General features: G+C 46.2%; 5 protein-coding genes across 5 annotated transcripts; 2 read left to right on the forward strand and 3 right to left on the reverse strand.

The window, feature by feature from the left end:
• Nucleotides 1-3153: 3153 nt before the first annotated feature.
• FMAN_00259 (uncharacterized protein) lies at nt 3154-4851 on the reverse strand (the record flags this gene model as incomplete). The annotated part of the gene is made up of 1 exon (XM_041822087.1): nt 3154-4851. The coding sequence occupies one exon, from the start codon at nt 4849-4851 to the stop codon at nt 3154-3156; it is 1698 nt and encodes a 565-aa protein (XP_041687803.1).
• A 1514-nt stretch (nt 4852-6365) lies between these two features.
• On the forward strand, nt 6366-7225 carry FMAN_00260 (putative histone H2A F/Z family member HTZ1; the record flags this gene model as incomplete). Its single annotated transcript, XM_041822088.1, has 3 exons — nt 6366-6476; nt 6850-6981; nt 7037-7225. 3 exons carry the CDS (start codon nt 6366-6368, stop codon nt 7223-7225), a joined length of 432 nt encoding a protein of 143 aa, XP_041687804.1.
• Nucleotides 7226-8026: 801 nt separating this feature from the next.
• FMAN_00261 (uncharacterized protein) lies at nt 8027-8869 on the reverse strand (the record flags this gene model as incomplete). Its single annotated transcript, XM_041822090.1, has 1 exon — nt 8027-8869. The coding sequence occupies one exon, from the start codon at nt 8867-8869 to the stop codon at nt 8027-8029; it is 843 nt and encodes a 280-aa protein (XP_041687805.1).
• A 4549-nt stretch (nt 8870-13418) lies between these two features.
• Nucleotides 13419-14219, reverse strand: FMAN_00262 (uncharacterized protein; the record flags this gene model as incomplete). Its single annotated transcript, XM_041822091.1, has 2 exons — nt 13419-13618; nt 13673-14219. 2 exons carry the CDS (start codon nt 14217-14219, stop codon nt 13419-13421), a joined length of 747 nt encoding a protein of 248 aa, XP_041687806.1.
• A 2156-nt stretch (nt 14220-16375) lies between these two features.
• Nucleotides 16376-17186, forward strand: FMAN_00263 (putative ERD2-ER lumen protein-retaining receptor; the record flags this gene model as incomplete). Its single annotated transcript, XM_041822092.1, has 4 exons — nt 16376-16403; nt 16466-16524; nt 16577-16643; nt 16693-17186. 4 exons carry the CDS (start codon nt 16376-16378, stop codon nt 17184-17186), a joined length of 648 nt encoding a protein of 215 aa, XP_041687807.1.
• Between the last annotated feature and the right edge of the window lie 353 nt (nt 17187-17539).

Genomic DNA, 17539 nt, shown 5'->3' on the forward strand with positions numbered 1-17539 from the left:
AGGATTGATTGATGTCTTGATCCCATGTTTACAGTCACCAACCAGAAGTGAATGTTTCATCATTCAAGCCTAGTGGGGGATCGGCGTCAGCCGCTGCAACGCCCCATTTCCCTTTTCGCCATGAGATGAGCCTCACGGCTTTCTTCCATGATATCGCCACCATGACACTTGCCACTCCCTCATCCTATGTAAGGACCAGAGGATTTGGTCTTAGTGAATGGGGAGAGGAGGCAAGGTCAGGCACCAACGCGACACAGGATCTGACGCTAGATCTACAGTACCGTGGAAATCATTCCCAAAGTGCCATTCCATCGGCATCCAATATGCAGGCCTCCGCCCTCGCCTCTTGCCCGCAGCTATGGCTGCAGCTGCAGCATGCAGCTCGACTCGCCTACTCACCACTGACCACTCACACTCAGCTCTCAACTCGCCTCTTTTCGCTGATACTACGGAGCTATTCCCGGATCTCGTTGAAGCGACGTTGCCAAGGGTAAGCAAGAAAACTTAGGACCTCTATCTTAATAAATGACAAAAAAGCCTTAGGGTAAATCCAGGTAAAACCTAGTAGAGACTTCGTATGATAGCCATTTTTGGCATCTGAGCTGAGCATCTGAAGCTTTCTTGCTTCCTAAATCTACATATTGCCCATCAATTGCTTTGACTTCAACTTCACCATCCATCTTTCTTTCTTTAATCATTTGAAGCTTCGCATTGTACCTAAATTGATCACTTGTGTGGTTGGAAGCGTTAGATAAGATACTAGCGGTTCAAGGTGTGATGTTTGAACTGTTTGTATAAATTACCCACCATCTCCACGCCGCTGTCTCCATTTTCGCTCTCACCTAATGACTTTGTTCATTTGATGAGGTTCGAATGGACACTGAAATAATTTTTACTTTAAACAGACCAAGGGCTTGGCGATGCTTCAGCTACGAGCCAATCATAGGTTCAACAAGTTTGTCAAGTGCTTAAATGCCTAGGGGATCCCGAATCGGACCTTATCAAGACTGGATATTAGGCCGAAAATCAGCCCCAGGAGCTAAGCATTTTCCCCAAGTCATACAGAAAGAAAAAAGGTGCCCTGCATTTATCCGAATTCTCGAGATATGGGATAGAATAGAAATAGGTATGTAGGCATTGCTATCAAGGGTGGTGGATTCAGATATCCAGTAACTCAGCTCTAAGATACAGCTTTCAAATCACCTCCCACTGAAACTTGCATTCTTTGAGTCAAATCAGAGCAAGCCTCGAATAATCCTTTACAGGCCTCCCGATGGTCTTGTTCTTCAAGGTGTTGAATGACCCCAAATGGCCATAGACAGCGTCAACAACCTCGGTGTTGTTCTGGCACGATTTCATCGCCAAATCCTTTATTTCCAGCGGAACACAGATGTACGGAGAATCTCAAACTTAGGGCGATGATGTGGAGGAAATATTGACTCTTCTTCTTTTTCACTCTTCCTCCTTTATTCCCTCTCTTCTCCCTCCTCTGTCTTTCATCCTTCTTCAACAACTGACAACCGACTTCCAACATTTGAGTTCCCTTCACCTTCCGCATTTCACCTTTGTGGGATGCATTGGTTCGAATATAGCGCTCATCTTGCCACTCTTTGAATCGCATGATTTCCAACATGCAGTCGTCATCGGAAAACATGGACTCTTCTCGAGTAACCCTCCAGACTTACTGGGGAATTCTTGGGAATTAGAGCCAAGGCAGTATGGGTATCTTTTTAAAAACTATGGTTGAACTCGTGGTCACTAGGGAATGATTGATAAAGACTTTTGAAATACAAGGGACAATCTGACAAATGACAAGAATAGAAACTTCCTCAACCATGTGTGTCGCTCCTTGAGAGTCGCACATGAGCGATCACCGGGGGACTTGAATCAATCAAAACAAGAATCAACGACATGCTGATGAGAGTTATTGATGGAATGCCGAAAATAGAAACTCAATCGTCGGTTCCATAGGTGGGTTCACTCTGATTGGAATCGGCAATCGCATAAGGTATGGATGATGAGGAGAATGAGACTGGCATTTCTTGATACATGAGCTGAATTTACATACATCCCAGGATTGGAAGTTTAAGACAAATTATATTGTATACTAAAAAGATCCTTTGTTGGAATTGCAAAATGCTTCATTCGATATTTGATACATCATCTGTTCGTTAAGCGACACTAGATGTTCATGACTAGTTGACACTGGTCCAATCCACGAGGGTTTGAAGTTTCAGCTTCGAAACAAAAGCCTGTTTCTGAGCGCATTGTAGTGACTTAAGATAAGTGAAATGTCGAATCTTCATCCTTCTCAGAGGAGTGGGCCGCCTCGGCGGTAGGTAGTTCTCACTTCCTCGTGACAGACACTAGGGAATCCTCGCTATGGGATAGATAGCCAAAGTTTGTACTGCTGTCAGTAAAGTATCACCAGAAACTCATTATGGCCTTTGTGCGACTTCTATAATCTATTCCTTTTCTCCAGAGCGCAATGTGGAAGTGTTCAAGTCTGTTCCGTACATTCCCCTCCCTCACCTTCATTACGCTCTTGCTCCCATAACCTCGTCTGCAGTCTATGGACTGGAATCATAAAATCCCGGCCTTAATTTAAACATGCCGATAAGCCGCGACCGCTTTGGGATTGACTGGGTGTTGTTTTGAATTGCTTCATACTGTTCACGGAACGCGACCAGCAGTCAAATGCTACTCGTCTTGGGCATCAGCGTTCTGCTCTGAGTTTCGCTATTGACACCATGTGTGAAGTCACAGAACACGAGATAGACCTTTTAGCATGACACTCTCTGACACATGTATACCCTCAATACTGTAGAGATGTGTTCCCCCACAGAACAATCTTCGGCGTTTGCATGACATCCTTCACTGGCAAACCGAATTACAAAGAGTGACTGGTACATTAGATATAATGGAAAAACCATACTCGGCTGATGGAGTCCTGCATTATAGGTATCCGGCCGGCATGTCTCTTGTCTGATCTTTCCTCCACTGAATTTCGTTTTCCTCCAAGCCCGGCGCATGCCCATTTCAATCATTACTGAAAATACGGCTGCGACAACACAGACCAATGACATCAGAACTCCCCTGCTTGCCTTCTGGCTGGGCCCAAAATGCGTTTTTCTCATGTGTGGCTGCTAAGAATCATGTTGCTGGGATATATTCACTGTCTGAAAGATGCAATATCAACTCGAGGAGGATCCGCTCATCAGACGTAAGCAGAGGGCGCAGTACGCCTTCCATATATTCATTTGTGTCATGGAGCCCCATTTTCTGGGCCAGCCTCAACTTTTCAGCGCCCATATGCTCCTTTTTCCTTTTCTTGGACAACATAGAATGTAGTATGACAACCTCGATCCTCGCCAATTTGTTCATGCTCCTGATTACCGGTTCAACTTCGACGTCAAACAAACCCCGATCATATGAGGCCTGCTCCATGTATGTGGGACCGTGAGAAAAATAATTGCTTTCGGACGAACGTGTAATAAATTTCGTAGAACAATCGGAATGGGAGTAAAGAAACACGTCTGATTCGAGGCATAACTTGGGCGACGTGGCACATGTAAAGTGCTGAAACGACGGGTTCCAAGGCAGGCAGTTCTTTTTGCTGAGGGCTCTGAATTCTCGCCAGAGATCTCTACCGTGCTCCATTCTCTCGTCTAGGGAAAGCTCGGGACCGAGATGGCTGTTTACGTCGTAAAAAGGTTGATAATGGTCATAAAGATCCGGCTGCTTTAATATGCAAAATCGTTTGAGGTTCAGCATAGAGCTGCGAATTTGCCAAATGATCTCATGCCACCACAAATCAGTCCTCTCCACCTGTCCACCAACCTTGGTTGTTGCAGGTAACTCGTGGCCATCAGTCCAGAAGCCCTTCTGCGTGGTTGGATGGCCAACGTGCTTGGATAGGACGGCGCAACCTTCGAGAAAAAGCTCCTCAAGATCTAAAGAAGTTATCCAGTCTACCTCACGCTGATGGCTGAAGATAAAGCACCCCAAAGTAAGGCTCCTGAGCTTGGGCATTCCGTTTCTGCCACTGATGAGGCGTATATCAATGTTAGGAAACCAACCCCAAAAGGACTGATAATGCAGCGAGAGGACCTGTAGATGGGCGGAGACCGCAGATGACAGCCAAGTATAAGGTAGCTGAGTGAACATCTCCTGGCATTGATTTGGAAACGCGGTTGTTTCTGAGAATCCCTCTGCCCTCCCTTCCTTGTACTGCGCTATGTCAAGCCTCAAGGCCTTGATGTTCATCATGGCTGTTTTGAACTCAGGCATGTTCGTGAGTCCCGGATCATGGTAATCTCCCAAATTGGATATTATGAGAGTGGATAGAGTAATCGGAGATGGCAGTGTGCCCTGAGGTGGAATCTCGATTGTGGCACCAGAAAGTGTATCAGAGGCGTTTGACACTTCCTCGGTGAATGTTCCCGACAAAACGCGAAAAATGGTCTTCAACACCTTATTTCTGAACTGACTGGAACCTGCTTTGAAATCTCGCAATGCGAAGCTGGCATCAAAACACAGATGCAGAGTTTGAATATTTTGAAAGCGAGCAAGAAGGGGCAAGGCATCCCAGAAGACAGGAAGAAACTCGAATTGGTCCTTTTCCATATAGTAATATCCATTGTTTACTATGCTGGAAACATCACAGCTGACTTCGCGGACAAGTCCACTCAACTCAGAATTGGCGAGCTGTATGAAACGTTGAGGGTCATTGTTGTCTTTTGCTCGGGCCAGCAATCGAGTGCGGCGAAATAGCCGTCGTGTGGCCAATGGCGAAAACCTGTGGTCGACGAGTCGTAGATTCTTTACATCAGCTGGTGGAAGAAACGACATGACATTGTCGAGGGTCTCTGGTGGTAAGTGATGAATCCTTGTAGTAGTGGCCATGCTGAACATGCAAGGGCTTTTTTCTCCTTCGGATAATGGAAGAGTGAATTGGGGGCTTGGCCATGTGCAGTGAAAAGGTTCGCAAGCAGGAGTTGAGAAAAAGCTAGGTGCAAAATGTTTTTTTTTCTTGGATAAACGGGAGAGGTGGAAATGTTATGGGAGAATGAAGGCCATCCTCTTCCCTCTCTAAAATGTGGAAGGCACATTCATAGTGGCGGCCCTGGGCTGCAGTGCAGTGCCAACGGCAAATATTGCAACATAAAACAAATAAGAGAGTAGAATACAGTAATTGGGACGGAATTGCCTTGGATAACTGTCTCGGCCACGGTTGGATACGTGAATAGGCAAGGTAGTAAAGTGCTTGGAAAAAGCCGAAAGTGCAAGAATACTTGAGTTGAAGCTTTCGACAGGTGTGAAAGACCTAGCCAGATGGCTTGCTCAGATTGAGAGATTCTATGCATTCCACCACGGGAGCAGGCAATGTGGTTTTCCAACATCGGCTCATAGGTCCATTCAAAGGTCATGTAAACTTGTTTCCAAGTATCAGACCTACCAACATAAGGTACTAAGGTAGGCAAGGAAGATATAGCATTTGCTCGGCTTGGTGGTTGTGAGTCAGGTAAATGCTCGGCTAACAGGGGCCGGAACAGCCACACTTCAGCCACAGCGGGACATGATCAACCCCAAACCGAGCCTGGGTTTCAACTGTTCAATACGCAACGACATCTCATCAAGTGTCTAACAAGATGCCCTGGCTTGTCAGAAACCGAAAAGATACCGCTTCTGTACCAGCAGCCATGCCAGTGCATGCTGTATCATCCTTATGGCATTCAACAATCTCCGGGTGAGACACAGCTGTGAATATGCGGCAACCCGTTCCAAGCATGACAGCAAACAAAGATGAGATGAGCCAAGTAAGTATCAACACAGCTCCTCCGCCAACACCTCTAGGAGCTTGAAAGAAGTCTTTCTTGAACATGCTACCTTTCCTTGATCTATATTTTCCCTTTTTGAGGACTTTGCAGCACCATAAACCCTGTTTTGGTGATACCTAACCAAGTGCCTCTTCTCACACAGCCTTTGCTGGCCCAGCTTGATGGCCGGGTTTATCTCGGGTCACTCAGCCAATGAGAAACGCCTCTTCATCGGCAAGTGCAATGAGCAATTAAGCTTCCAGCAGCAAGAAGCTACCTGAGGCATGTACCTCTGTACCATCCAATCCCGCACCGCATCTCACGCAAGCTCGCCCTTGGCCAGAGCCTGCCTGAAGAAACAACATCAGCACCGCACCGCAGCCCGCTAAATTTCTGCCACTACGAACTCTCGATCCCGCGTTTTTCACATCAACAACATCAATCGCCATTTCGACCGATCGGCTACCGCGTTCGAACCCGTATTGATTCATCCCCAAATTTTTGATACTTTTATCTTACGACTTTTTTTACGCGATCATATCAACAATGCCTGGTGGAAAGGGAAAGTCTTCTGGCGGAAAGAGCTCCGGCGGCAAGACGAGCGCTGCTGAGGGCACCAAGAAGCAGCAGAGCCACTCTGCTCGTGCTGGTCTTCAGGTGAGTCTCAACTTGAGAGGTAGAAGAGGAGGATAGGCTTGCTTTGTCGACCGATTTGCGCACCTGCCATGTCCCGCATCCCACATATTTCAAGTTTCGCGATCCGTTCTCGACGCGTCGAACATCTCCGCACGACGAGAAAATCTTTTCAAATTGACAGCGCATCCTGCATTTGGCCCTCGCCGCGCGTTTGAGCTGATGCGACGGTTCGGCAACTGGTCACCGATATTCTGGGGCGGCTGTCGACGTTGTTTGTATGCATGTTGGGCTGAAACGGGACATGACGGAATGCGCAAACAAAGACGGCTCGGGAAATATTTCTATCAAGGATTGTTGGTTTCATTTAAACTCGTACTAACATGGTACTTCACAGTTCCCTTGCGGTCGTGTCAAGCGTTTCCTCAAGCAGAACACCCAGCAGAAGATGCGTGTGGGAGCCAAGGCTGCCGTGTACGTTACAGCTGTTCTGGAGTACCTGACTGCCGAAGTCCTCGAGTTGGCAGGCGTAAGTTTATGAGTCGTTGTTGTTGCCTGGAATTAACGCTAACATTTCGTTACAGAATGCTGCAAAGGATCTCAAGGTGAAGCGTATCACACCCCGCCACCTCCAACTTGCCATTCGTGGTGACGAGGAGCTCGACACCCTGATCCGTGCGACAATCGCCTACGGTGGTGTCCTTCCACACATCAACCGCGCTCTGCTGCTCAAGGTCGAGCAGAAGAAGAAGGCCAAGGCACTTGAAGGCTAAAGACGTATCGTATAAGGCTCTATTTTGCTTTTTCTCTTTGGGACTTGCGGTAAACCGGTATCTGGGATGGTAATGCAGAAATGCTTGAATTCGAATTCGATGGGGGCGTCGCGTCGAGATATGAGCGGACGTCCGCACGACCACAGCTTGGATAGCTGAGGGCGCCTGCGCTTTCAATAAGCACACGACGAGCTCTCGGGTCGCCTCTAGAAGCCGATACCCGATGACGAGAGGGTTCACGTTATGACGAAATGCCCTGTGCTGTTTGAGTTGCGCGAGCTGTGTACAACAGTTGTGTTTTCACCTTGGTGTCTGGTCTGGTCTGGTATGAGATGCGACACGGAACCGCTGTGCTGATGGACTGGATTAGGTAGACACGGAAATACAAGTTCCTGGTTAGTCATCGAACGTTCAACGTTAAAATCAGTGTGGTTTGTTATGATCTGTTTGTGTTAGGAATGTGGATTAATGAAGCTATCACGCGTGTTCAAATGATGTTTATCTATTATGGTCCGCTCACTCAAAATAGTTCCCTATTGCATCCATGATCTTTGCTATGCTTTTCATCATCTCATATTCCCTGAATATCTGTTCCATGCCACCCAAGGGCAGGCAAGAAGACTTGAGACCTTCATCCTAAGTGATGGAAAGACTTAGGTAAGTTCAGTTTATCTAGTCAAGCTTTAGACCAGTTTAGGTACCCTTCTTTATTATCATAAGTTTCATTCCCTCCTGTGGCCAGTCTTTGCCGTCAATTACTTCTCTTCTACTCATCACCCCTCGGTATCTTCCTTGTTCCTTTCAACTCGACTTCGCCAGAGTCGATGCACACCAAGCATCAACAACCCTCCTGTATGCCGCAAATATCTCATCCTCATAATCATCAATGTCTTCAGGACTTGTCATCTCCTGATCGAATTGTGGTAAAAGCTCACAAAGGGGCAGCTTACCTGCTTCTTCTTCTTCTTCATCCTCGTCATAGTATGTGGAGTGGAACGTGCCTCCTGTGGCCTTCGGGGGTCTCTTCCTTAATGCTTCATAGCGCTCTGTGTGGCACTGGCCGGGAAAGTTGCAGCCTACTTCGCAGTTTTGCTTCCTCTCAAGCATGCGTACCAGTCTTTCCACCGTAAGATGAGTGCGTGCTTCGACTTCGAATTTGTATCGCTTCGCTCGACGCTGTGCACTATCCAAGCCATCGAAGCTGCGCTTGATGCGGCTCTCCCCTCTCTCAGGTCTCGCTTCATACTCTAAGCGAAAGCGCTTCCAGTCATTGTATTGATTCCAGAACTCGTAGTCGTAGTTAGAAAGCGTTATGGATGGACGTTTTGAGTATTTACGGCTTGTGGGAGACGATTCAGCCTCTGTAGTAGAGCTGCTACCTGGACTATGGTTGCATGAGAGGGGAGACTTTTGATATGTTCTGGTAGGTCCGCCGTCTGAGCTTTTGCCTGACAGGTACTTGTAAGGGGGACTACTGTTGTATGAGGGACACTTGATACAGCGGCTTGTGACGGAGATCCTGTAGTCCTGCCCGCAGTTGTGACATTGCCATATACATGGCTCGGGTGTTCCAGGAGGGGGGTCCTTGGGGGGAATGCAGTTGAGGGGAAACATCCTGATGGGCTGCTTATCCTTGAGGTCCATTATTGTTTCAGTGTCTGGGTGCAAGTTGTGCGGACTCGAAAGCCTCGAAGTTTAGTGTGGACGACTTCTGGAATACTATGTTGTTGAGTTGTAGTGAGTAAGAATGCTTGAGATGATACCAACTCATCTGTAGTATGTCGCATTATATGGTCATATGAAGTTTGGTGATGAACATTATGCTTGATTGTTGATCATACAATGAACTTCCAAGGCATCAATGGATGTTCATACAATCAAGTTCAAAGGGTGCCGAACATATAGATCTCGACAAAATTGCCTGGGGGAGGATTGGCATTGTCTTTGTTCCGGTCTATGAGACCAGAGCGGTTGTGAAAGAGACATAAGTGAACAGAGATCATTTGTTAGATGCCTGAAAAACAGGCAATATAAGATATCAAGAGACAATTTGTTGTCCATCGTGTGCTTTTATTGGTGTTTGATCCCTGGTGTCTTTGTCCCTGCGTCAACTATCAGGGCAACCTGCAGGCATGTCAGTGCAACTCGACTCAACTAATCTTCTTTTTAAGTACCGGTTTGAAGTATTACATTATTTCATGTGGTGCTCGAATGCTTCATGTTTGAAACAAGTATTTCCTCTGTGTCATCGCAACAGCCCGTGAGTCTTGTCAAGATCGAGTATAAACATTACTTCAAGCATAATACGTGGCAATCGATGATTTCATTGCAACTAAGTTGACTATTTCAATCCATTCCTTGAGTTATTTCAGAGTCAATAAGCGACAGTATTGACTTGTTTTGCTCAAACAGCCGATGCTTCAGAGCTGAACCCTTGAATCCATCACTGACTTGACACTCCGTATTATCTCAATCACAAGGCTCACAATTGAAGCTATGTTAGTCACCTGTGTTTTCAGTGCATTTAAACAACGCTAAAATCTTGGGACAAGTTACATATTACTGATCGTAAGCGATTATCTTGGGAGTTATCCATAACATTGGATCTACTAAGCTTTTATCTGTGATAAGGTTTCCAATATCTCGACGTCACCAGCTTGAATTACTTCAAGCCATTTTACCTAGTAGAATTATGGACCGATTAATAATTGATAACCACGAGGCTTTGGAGATGTCTATACTATGAAAGCCCAATAAAAGTCGGGAGTGTGTTTAAGCCAGCCAAAGAAATTCTCGGGTATTTATAGAACCCCGATACCATGATAGACTGATCATCATGGCTCTGGCTTCTTGATGTGGCCAAACTATGGCGCCTCTGTTCCTCTAATACACCATCAAGGTTCCAGTATTTCCATGACTTGATCTTTTTGTTTCTCTGGGATTCTCATGGTCAACGACTTCTTCCATGCACATTTGCTCTTTGGGCCGAGAGCCACAATATTGGTGCTCTGGTTGCGCCTCATGCAGATATTTGTACGATTTTGGAGGGATAAATTTATGGCATGATCACATTTTGCGGTCGAACTCGGTTTGCTACTGATCCATGTAGACTGTTCTGGGGAAACGATGTTGTAGTAAATCTTTGTGGACGCGAGACGTTACTTTCAAGGCCTTTTCTTATACATGTGCGGTGTCTATAAGATAAACTTCGATACCTCGTAGGTATGAGCATCGTCTACTGGATCAAAGGACAAACTTTCGTACTCAGGACTCGCACTCGCTTTCGTATAAGCGAGCTCCATTGGCTTCAGAATTGTATAAGTCAAAGCAAGTGGAATAAAGACAGGAATCATGTTGAACTTAACTTTGGCACTTGAACTTATCTTCGTTCGTTCTCTCTCGATCTAACTTGCTCTCTATAAACTCACTCCTCAAATTCACAGAAAGGGCTTCAAAGCTTCTATGATACGACACTCCGATCTCGGTACATAAGTGCCTCTTTGAGACAATGAAAAAAGTTTATTGCCCTCAGAAGCATTTAGTACAACAGCTATGGCTTTTATCACAACCTGGATGGTGCACGTAGGCTGCTATCAAACTTCACGTTTGCGTTTTCGGTGCTGAAGCTCGAGAGTTCATGAACTTTCACGGACTCTTTGTTAACTCATTGGTTATGCTTTCTCGGTGTAAGTCCCCGACACTCACATTGCGTGACTACCTCAAAAATCACGATGCAAACTTCAAATTCACAACAACAAGTGTCTGGACACGTAGACCAAGGGTTTCTACCCTGGATTTGAGTTGAGGAGTCTAATATTTGTCTATATAAGGACGAGCTCCTCCCACTTGGAACATGATTCTTTCTTCTCCTCAAGCATGTTTTGATGTCGTGTTTGTTATCGACTTTCTTCCCTTCTTTCATTCGTTTATTCATACCATTCATTCATTTATTGATTTATTTATCATTGTCTGCCGCTTGCTCCGCATACAGTACGCAGGCGCTAAGACTTCAATGTACTCACCACACTTGTCACACGAGATAATAGTCATCGACCTAGGCGCATGTGCTTATGTCGTGCGCCTTTTGGGAGGACGTGGCAGCATCGTGTTTTTTCGGGCAAGCCTTTCTGCTTCGGGCGCCTTATATCGACAGGGCGGGTTGGCGTAGCCACGCTAGCAAACGACGAATCGTACGGTACCGGACACCGTCAATTAATCATCCTCCCTATTATTAGTCCACTTGCCAGGTTCCATATTCGAGTCTCCTTGGTTCTATGCGGGATCATGGTTTCATGATATGGGGCCACCAGAAGTAAAAGAGACGCTGAGGGAGAGAAAATGAAAAAGAAAACGAAAAGAGAGAAAACCAGAAAAAAACATTATAAAACACAAGAACAAAGCGTCAAGTCAATCCTCTGTTGTTCTGTCAGGGGCATTGTTCTTGGCACAAACAAATGTCACACAGCTCAAGTCAACAACTCGGGATGACCTAGCCAAAAACTCACGAGTGGCGGCAGGTATCTACTCGAGGGGCAGAAGGCTTTTCATCATGCCAAAGAAGAGTTGAATGTTCTTCATATGTCTTCCATGAGGTGATGGAAGCCTTCAAGAGATGATGACGGCTGAGAGTCAACGTACCAGGCACTGGTTGCTCCATTGCCAGGACTAATACTTCGACTCTTGTGGAGACTGACAGTGCAATCAATGCCATATGCCAGCTGCTGGAGTTACGCTTCTTCGATGCTCAAAACTGCGAGAGAAACGGACCGATCGGCCATCGTATGATGGCATTCTGCCATTTTAATATGTCAGACGTCTTCGGGTTCTCCCCTAGCGGTTTGGAGACCTTGCGGAAGAATTACAGCTGCTGAGCACTTGATAAATTGTCACCGCCGATACTCCGGCTACGACTAAGAAGATTGGCACGGGACACCATCAGGAGACCTAACTGAGTAGTGATCTGGCCTCCTTGAGGACTGGGTTGAATTAGGAGGGCCCTGTTGTTGTTTCGACGTCTACCAAAAAAAGATAAAACCACAATAGCCCCCCGGGGTACGAAAAAACAAAATAAAAAAAGCACGGAAACGATTTGGCGGCGCAGCGGCGTCCTCAGTTCTTATATTTCTTTGTGATACCCCCAGACTGGCTGTCATAGCCAGTGAAGTTATTTCACCATAGCTCTAAGGACCTGGGTCACTTTCAGAGAGCGACCTAAGACCTGTGTGCTGTGAGTGAGTCCCCAACATTCTTGGCCATGAACATTTCATATGATCACTCATGTTGGATAAAGCAAGACATGGTTCCGATGAGTTGTTGCGCTCTGCATCGCAGGTAGCATCAACTGTGGTCTTTTACTTGCCGCTTCATGTTACCTTTGACGCTTGAGGAAAATCTTATTACTCTCTAGGGGCCACCCAAACCAGAGAACAGAGAGATCTGCCGTCCTTCGGACATTCCAGGTGCCGCCCTGACGTCTGTGGACACCTCAGATACCTCTCGCTAGGTAACTTGAAGTGGCTCGAGAAAGAAAACACTGAATCAGTCTTGAGAAAAAAAAAGAGAAAAAAAGGATGAAAACGAAATGAAAACAAAAGCTGCCGATTGACCTAGCCCAGTATCCCCTGGGCATGTCTTTTGGGGGATAGGGCCAGAAGACTCTGTCCTGACAGTGCATGGTCTTTGATACACCTTACGGCACCGTTTGCTATGGGAGTATCTTGGGCCTGTGAAAGCTGAGATTTGGACATGATGATGACTAGGTATGGAGTCAACATTATGTTATGATGGAGCTCGAGTTTCCCGCCTCAGTCCCGACTGCAATTACTGATTGCAGTTGAGGATGGTGGAGGAAGTTGATGGGTTGCCGAGTACGATTTGCTTTGCATCAAAATGAAGCATCAGGAGTGTAGGAACATCTTGGGAATACAAAGACTGTCTGTGCATGTGAAAGGATGTATCATGTTACAACCATTGGCCAGACATAATAGTCTAGTGGTTAGTCAGTTGGTGGATTTACTTTGCTTGGATGGCGAACGGCACCTGCGCCCTCGATCATCTTGCGTGTTCTGCAACTTCGTAACATCAAACAAAAAACCTGCGGTTTAGGTAGTTGAGTAAATATACTGCAACCGTACATAAAAGCAAGTGGAGCCAGCGCGATGTAATGTGATATTTGGACGTCTTCTAAATACCTTCAGCCTGCCATCTGAATGTCGCCGTCGCCATCCTCCTCGACATCACTCTCCTCGACGTCTTCGTCCTCCTCACCCTCCTCACTATCCTCGTCCTCCTCACTGTCACCTCCGATGAGCTCTTCAACATTTAGATGCTTATAATGACCTTTAGACCGGATCCCGAGGTGCTTCTTTCGTTCTTCTGCGAGGTTGTGATTACCTGATGATTGTTAGCAACTCGAATCGAAATTGTGTTGATGTATATGATGCTTACTGGGTGCTTTGATGCTGGAGACAGCATCTGCGAGCGATTGGACGTCGTCGATTCCAGGGGCCACCTCACCATCAGCCTGCTTCTGTTCCTTCATCTCCTCCTTGTCCTCACCATCCTCTTTCGATCGCCCTTTACCGTAGATGGTAGTATAGTATCCATGTTTGTCCCAACACTTTATGTCCTTCATGGCAGCATCGTACATGTCGTCGAGATAGTCGCATTCGCTCGCTGGAGTCTTATTTTTGATGATGTTTTCGACCTCGTCCATAAAATCATGAATGGCAGAAGTTGTGGGCATTCGGGGTCTTATTGCTCGATGTGGATGGGGTGATGCCTTGAGATTTTGCATGTCTTCATGCAGCGATCGTCGTGCTTCCTCTAGAGTCACCACGCTGCTCCGAGCCTCTGGTCTCTGTCCTGGACGAATTGGCTGCGTCTTTAACTTTTCGGCCTTGATGACTTCATCGATGCTGGCTGCGACGTTCTCGAATCGGATACTCTTGTAGGGTCTGCTCGGCCCGGCACCGCCGCTTGACAGACTGGACATCGTCCAAAAGTCACTGGTTATCTTGCACACAGGCTCGGTCCCTATGGTATAACATGCAGCCAGATATGGGCAAAGTGACGAGATGTGAAGGAGAATAACCTCGATCCGAATGGTAAACTAATCTTGAAAAATGTAAGAGGACTGGGATAGAGATAAAGAGATGAGGTCAGGAGAGGAGAAAGTGAGGTAATTGAATTGGCACTGGTGAGCAGTGAATTACGGGCTCTACAATGAATCATGGGCTCTACAATGAATTGCGTCCCTGTGCATACCTAAGGTATGAACAAATCATTTTTTCTCTTCGAATTTTTCTTTTGTCCTTTCACTACTCCTCCTCTTATGTGCCTTTAACTCTGCGCATCGGTCAAGCCAGGTCAGTATTCACTCGTCTACCTGCTTCTAGCCCAGTACTGATATCAAGCATCATCAGCAGATCAGTTACGGCTGGATCTTTAGACTATATCAAGACGCAACACCACATTTTGAGGTACCAAGCTCACCTACTATCTCTACAATTTCAAGCTAACGTCAGACACCGTCCAACAGCTCGCTCACAAATCGATTCACTAAGAATGGCCTTACGCTAGCTTCACCATACCGACCGTAAAGCAGATGGCCTATGGCAGAATTGGCCCTATCGAAAACGACCCTACTAAGATGCAGTTTAAGATCTTGGGCAAGGGAGAAGGAAGTCCGATTCTGCTGCATAAAATAGCCGCAGCTACAATCAACAACATCCAACACTAGTGCTCTAACAACAAATTCCGCAATACATACCACAAGCTCTTCCATAATAAGTAGGTAAAAATAGGCTTCAGCTATCAGCCAAATATCGGCTTCAACGATCTTATCGATCGCCTTAACGCCTATACTCGGCTACAGCTTTCTCGTAATTATGCCCCCAAGCATCTCCTTAGAGGCAAGACCTATATGTAGGTCGACATAACGACCACTTTAGAGTTCGTCCATCCTGAATTAGATCTCGTGAAGACTAGAAACTAGGCCGAGAGACAGCCCCAGGAGCCGGTTACATACCTAAAGTCATATAGCCAGAAATAGGCTATCTTCTATTTATCTAAATGATCTCAATATGGGTTAAGATGGCGATAAGTAACTAGAGATTACTGTTAGGTATAATAGATTTAGATAACTAGTAACTTAGTTTTAATATATAGTAACTATAATATCGCAATAAAGTTTATATTCCTCTAGAGATTAATATAATATTTGCTAATAATTTGCAGATATACTGGTTTCCTACTTGGGGGCATTGGGCGACCTCTAATAGACTTGGACCTTACCTTAAACATTTAGGTGTATGTGAATACGATCCACTTGGCATTAGTAGTCGTTGTATCTGTGGTAAATAGATCACTTGAGCTTGAGCGCCGTGCTCTCGAGTACTCCTCTGCTTGTCATTCATAAGAAGTGAGCGAAATAGCCTATTGCCAATATACTGCAACCGTATATAAAAACAAGCGGAGCCATCGTGACATGACATCTGTGATTGAATTTGATATTTGTTTGAGGTCCTCAGGGAGCAAGAAAATATACCCTGGAAGACTTTGGGCAATTTAGCCTAAGCTTATGGGACTCTTTACTGAGTTTATGGTATCCTCTTCTAAGTCTTTTCATCACTTACGGTCAAGGTCCTAAGTTTTCTTGCCTCCCCCTGCGGGCTCACATGAGTAAATTATGTCTAAGATATATGAATAACGGTTCAGTAGTGAGTAGATCCAAGCCTGTTTCTCATCAAGTCGTTCTCTGGACCATGGTTCATGCTACATTCACTTACAACTTCATGATAACAGCCACACACCCCTGAGCTGTGGCTAGAATAATAATGTGGCGCTCAACCTGACACATGCGAGACATTACGTAGCTGGATGGCCCAATGAGCTTGCAATCGCGTCGTGTCCTTTTTCAGCCAAAGCTCAGCTCAGTTTCAAGATTCATGATTCTCCCAAGCTCCCCTTGTCAATCCCTCGAGCCATCACCATCCAACCCTCGTCCCGAACGATCCTCAATTGTATCCGAACTCACCCGCCTTTGACAGGTTGTCGCTCGCTTCCCACTCGCTGCGCTTCTAACAGCTATCTCATAACAACTTCTTCCAATTCCTTATCTATCTTAGCTTTGCGACAACTACCGCAATCATGCCTTTGAACGTTTTCCGAGTCGCTGGTACGTTTATGACAATGCGGAATCGACGGTTTCGCTGAGCTATTTGCTGACTTGTCGCACAGCGGATTTCTCGCATCTCGGCTCCATCTTCATCTTGCTTCACAAGATGGTGCAGCTCAACGTTGGTCCTCCCTTGTCAGACGCTGTGGATCAGCAATACTAATCGACTTCAGAGCTGCTCAGGTATCTCTTTCAAGTCGCAGACACTCTACATGCTTGTCTACATCACCCGCTATCTTGGTACGACTCCCGTCAGCAGATCCCAGAAGCGCATTCTAACATACCCCAGATCTCTTCAAAACCGATAGCATCTACAACTTCATCTTCAAGATCATGTTCCTTGGCTCCCAAGGTTACATCATCTACCTCATGACCAACGCCTACAAGCCTACCAACGATCCTAATGTCGACACCTTCCGAGTCCAGTACCTTCTTGCGGGAGCTGCTGTTCTCGCCATCGTCTTCCCCTATCACTATACTATCTCCGAGATTCTGTGGGCCTTCTCCATTTGGCTCGAGTCTGTGGCTATTCTCCCTCAACTCTTCATGCTTCAGCGCACCGGCGAGGCCGAGACCATCACCACCCACTATCTCTTCGCTCTCGGCAGCTACCGCGCTCTTTACATCCCCAACTGGATCTACCGATACTTCGCCGAGACTAACCACAAGGTCGACACCATCGCTATCGTTGCTGGTATCGTCCAGACGGTTCTGTACAGCGACTTCTTCTACATCTACTACACCAAGGTCATGAAGGGCAAGAAGTTCAAGCTCCCCGTCTAAACGATCAGCAAGACACAAGATACCTGTACGAAAGAGAGCACCAAGCTCTCGAAACACGTCTTATACGTTTCGACACTGTAACGATGAAGTAGCCAATAGGCAAGACAAGACAAGACCACAGTTTTGGTCACGACAACTCCGGCTTCTGGAGATGCATGCACGGCGTTGGTTTGGGAGGTCAACAAAGGCGGTAATTACAATGGCGTCGCCGCTTGGCTTGGAGATTTTGGGGAAAAGGGATCGTTGATTTCAGTGCTGTACCAAGTCAAAATAGAGTGTAGTCTATTTGCGTTGAATGCTGCTATTTCTGTCATTTGTAATGAGCTCAAGGCACTCTACAATGAGGAAACGAA

This window comes from Fusarium mangiferae (genome assembly GCF_900044065.1).
Source record: "Fusarium mangiferae strain MRC7560 genome assembly, contig: FMAN_scaffold013, whole genome shotgun sequence".
In the NCBI taxonomy this organism is placed as follows: Eukaryota; Fungi; Ascomycota; class Sordariomycetes; order Hypocreales; family Nectriaceae; genus Fusarium; species Fusarium mangiferae.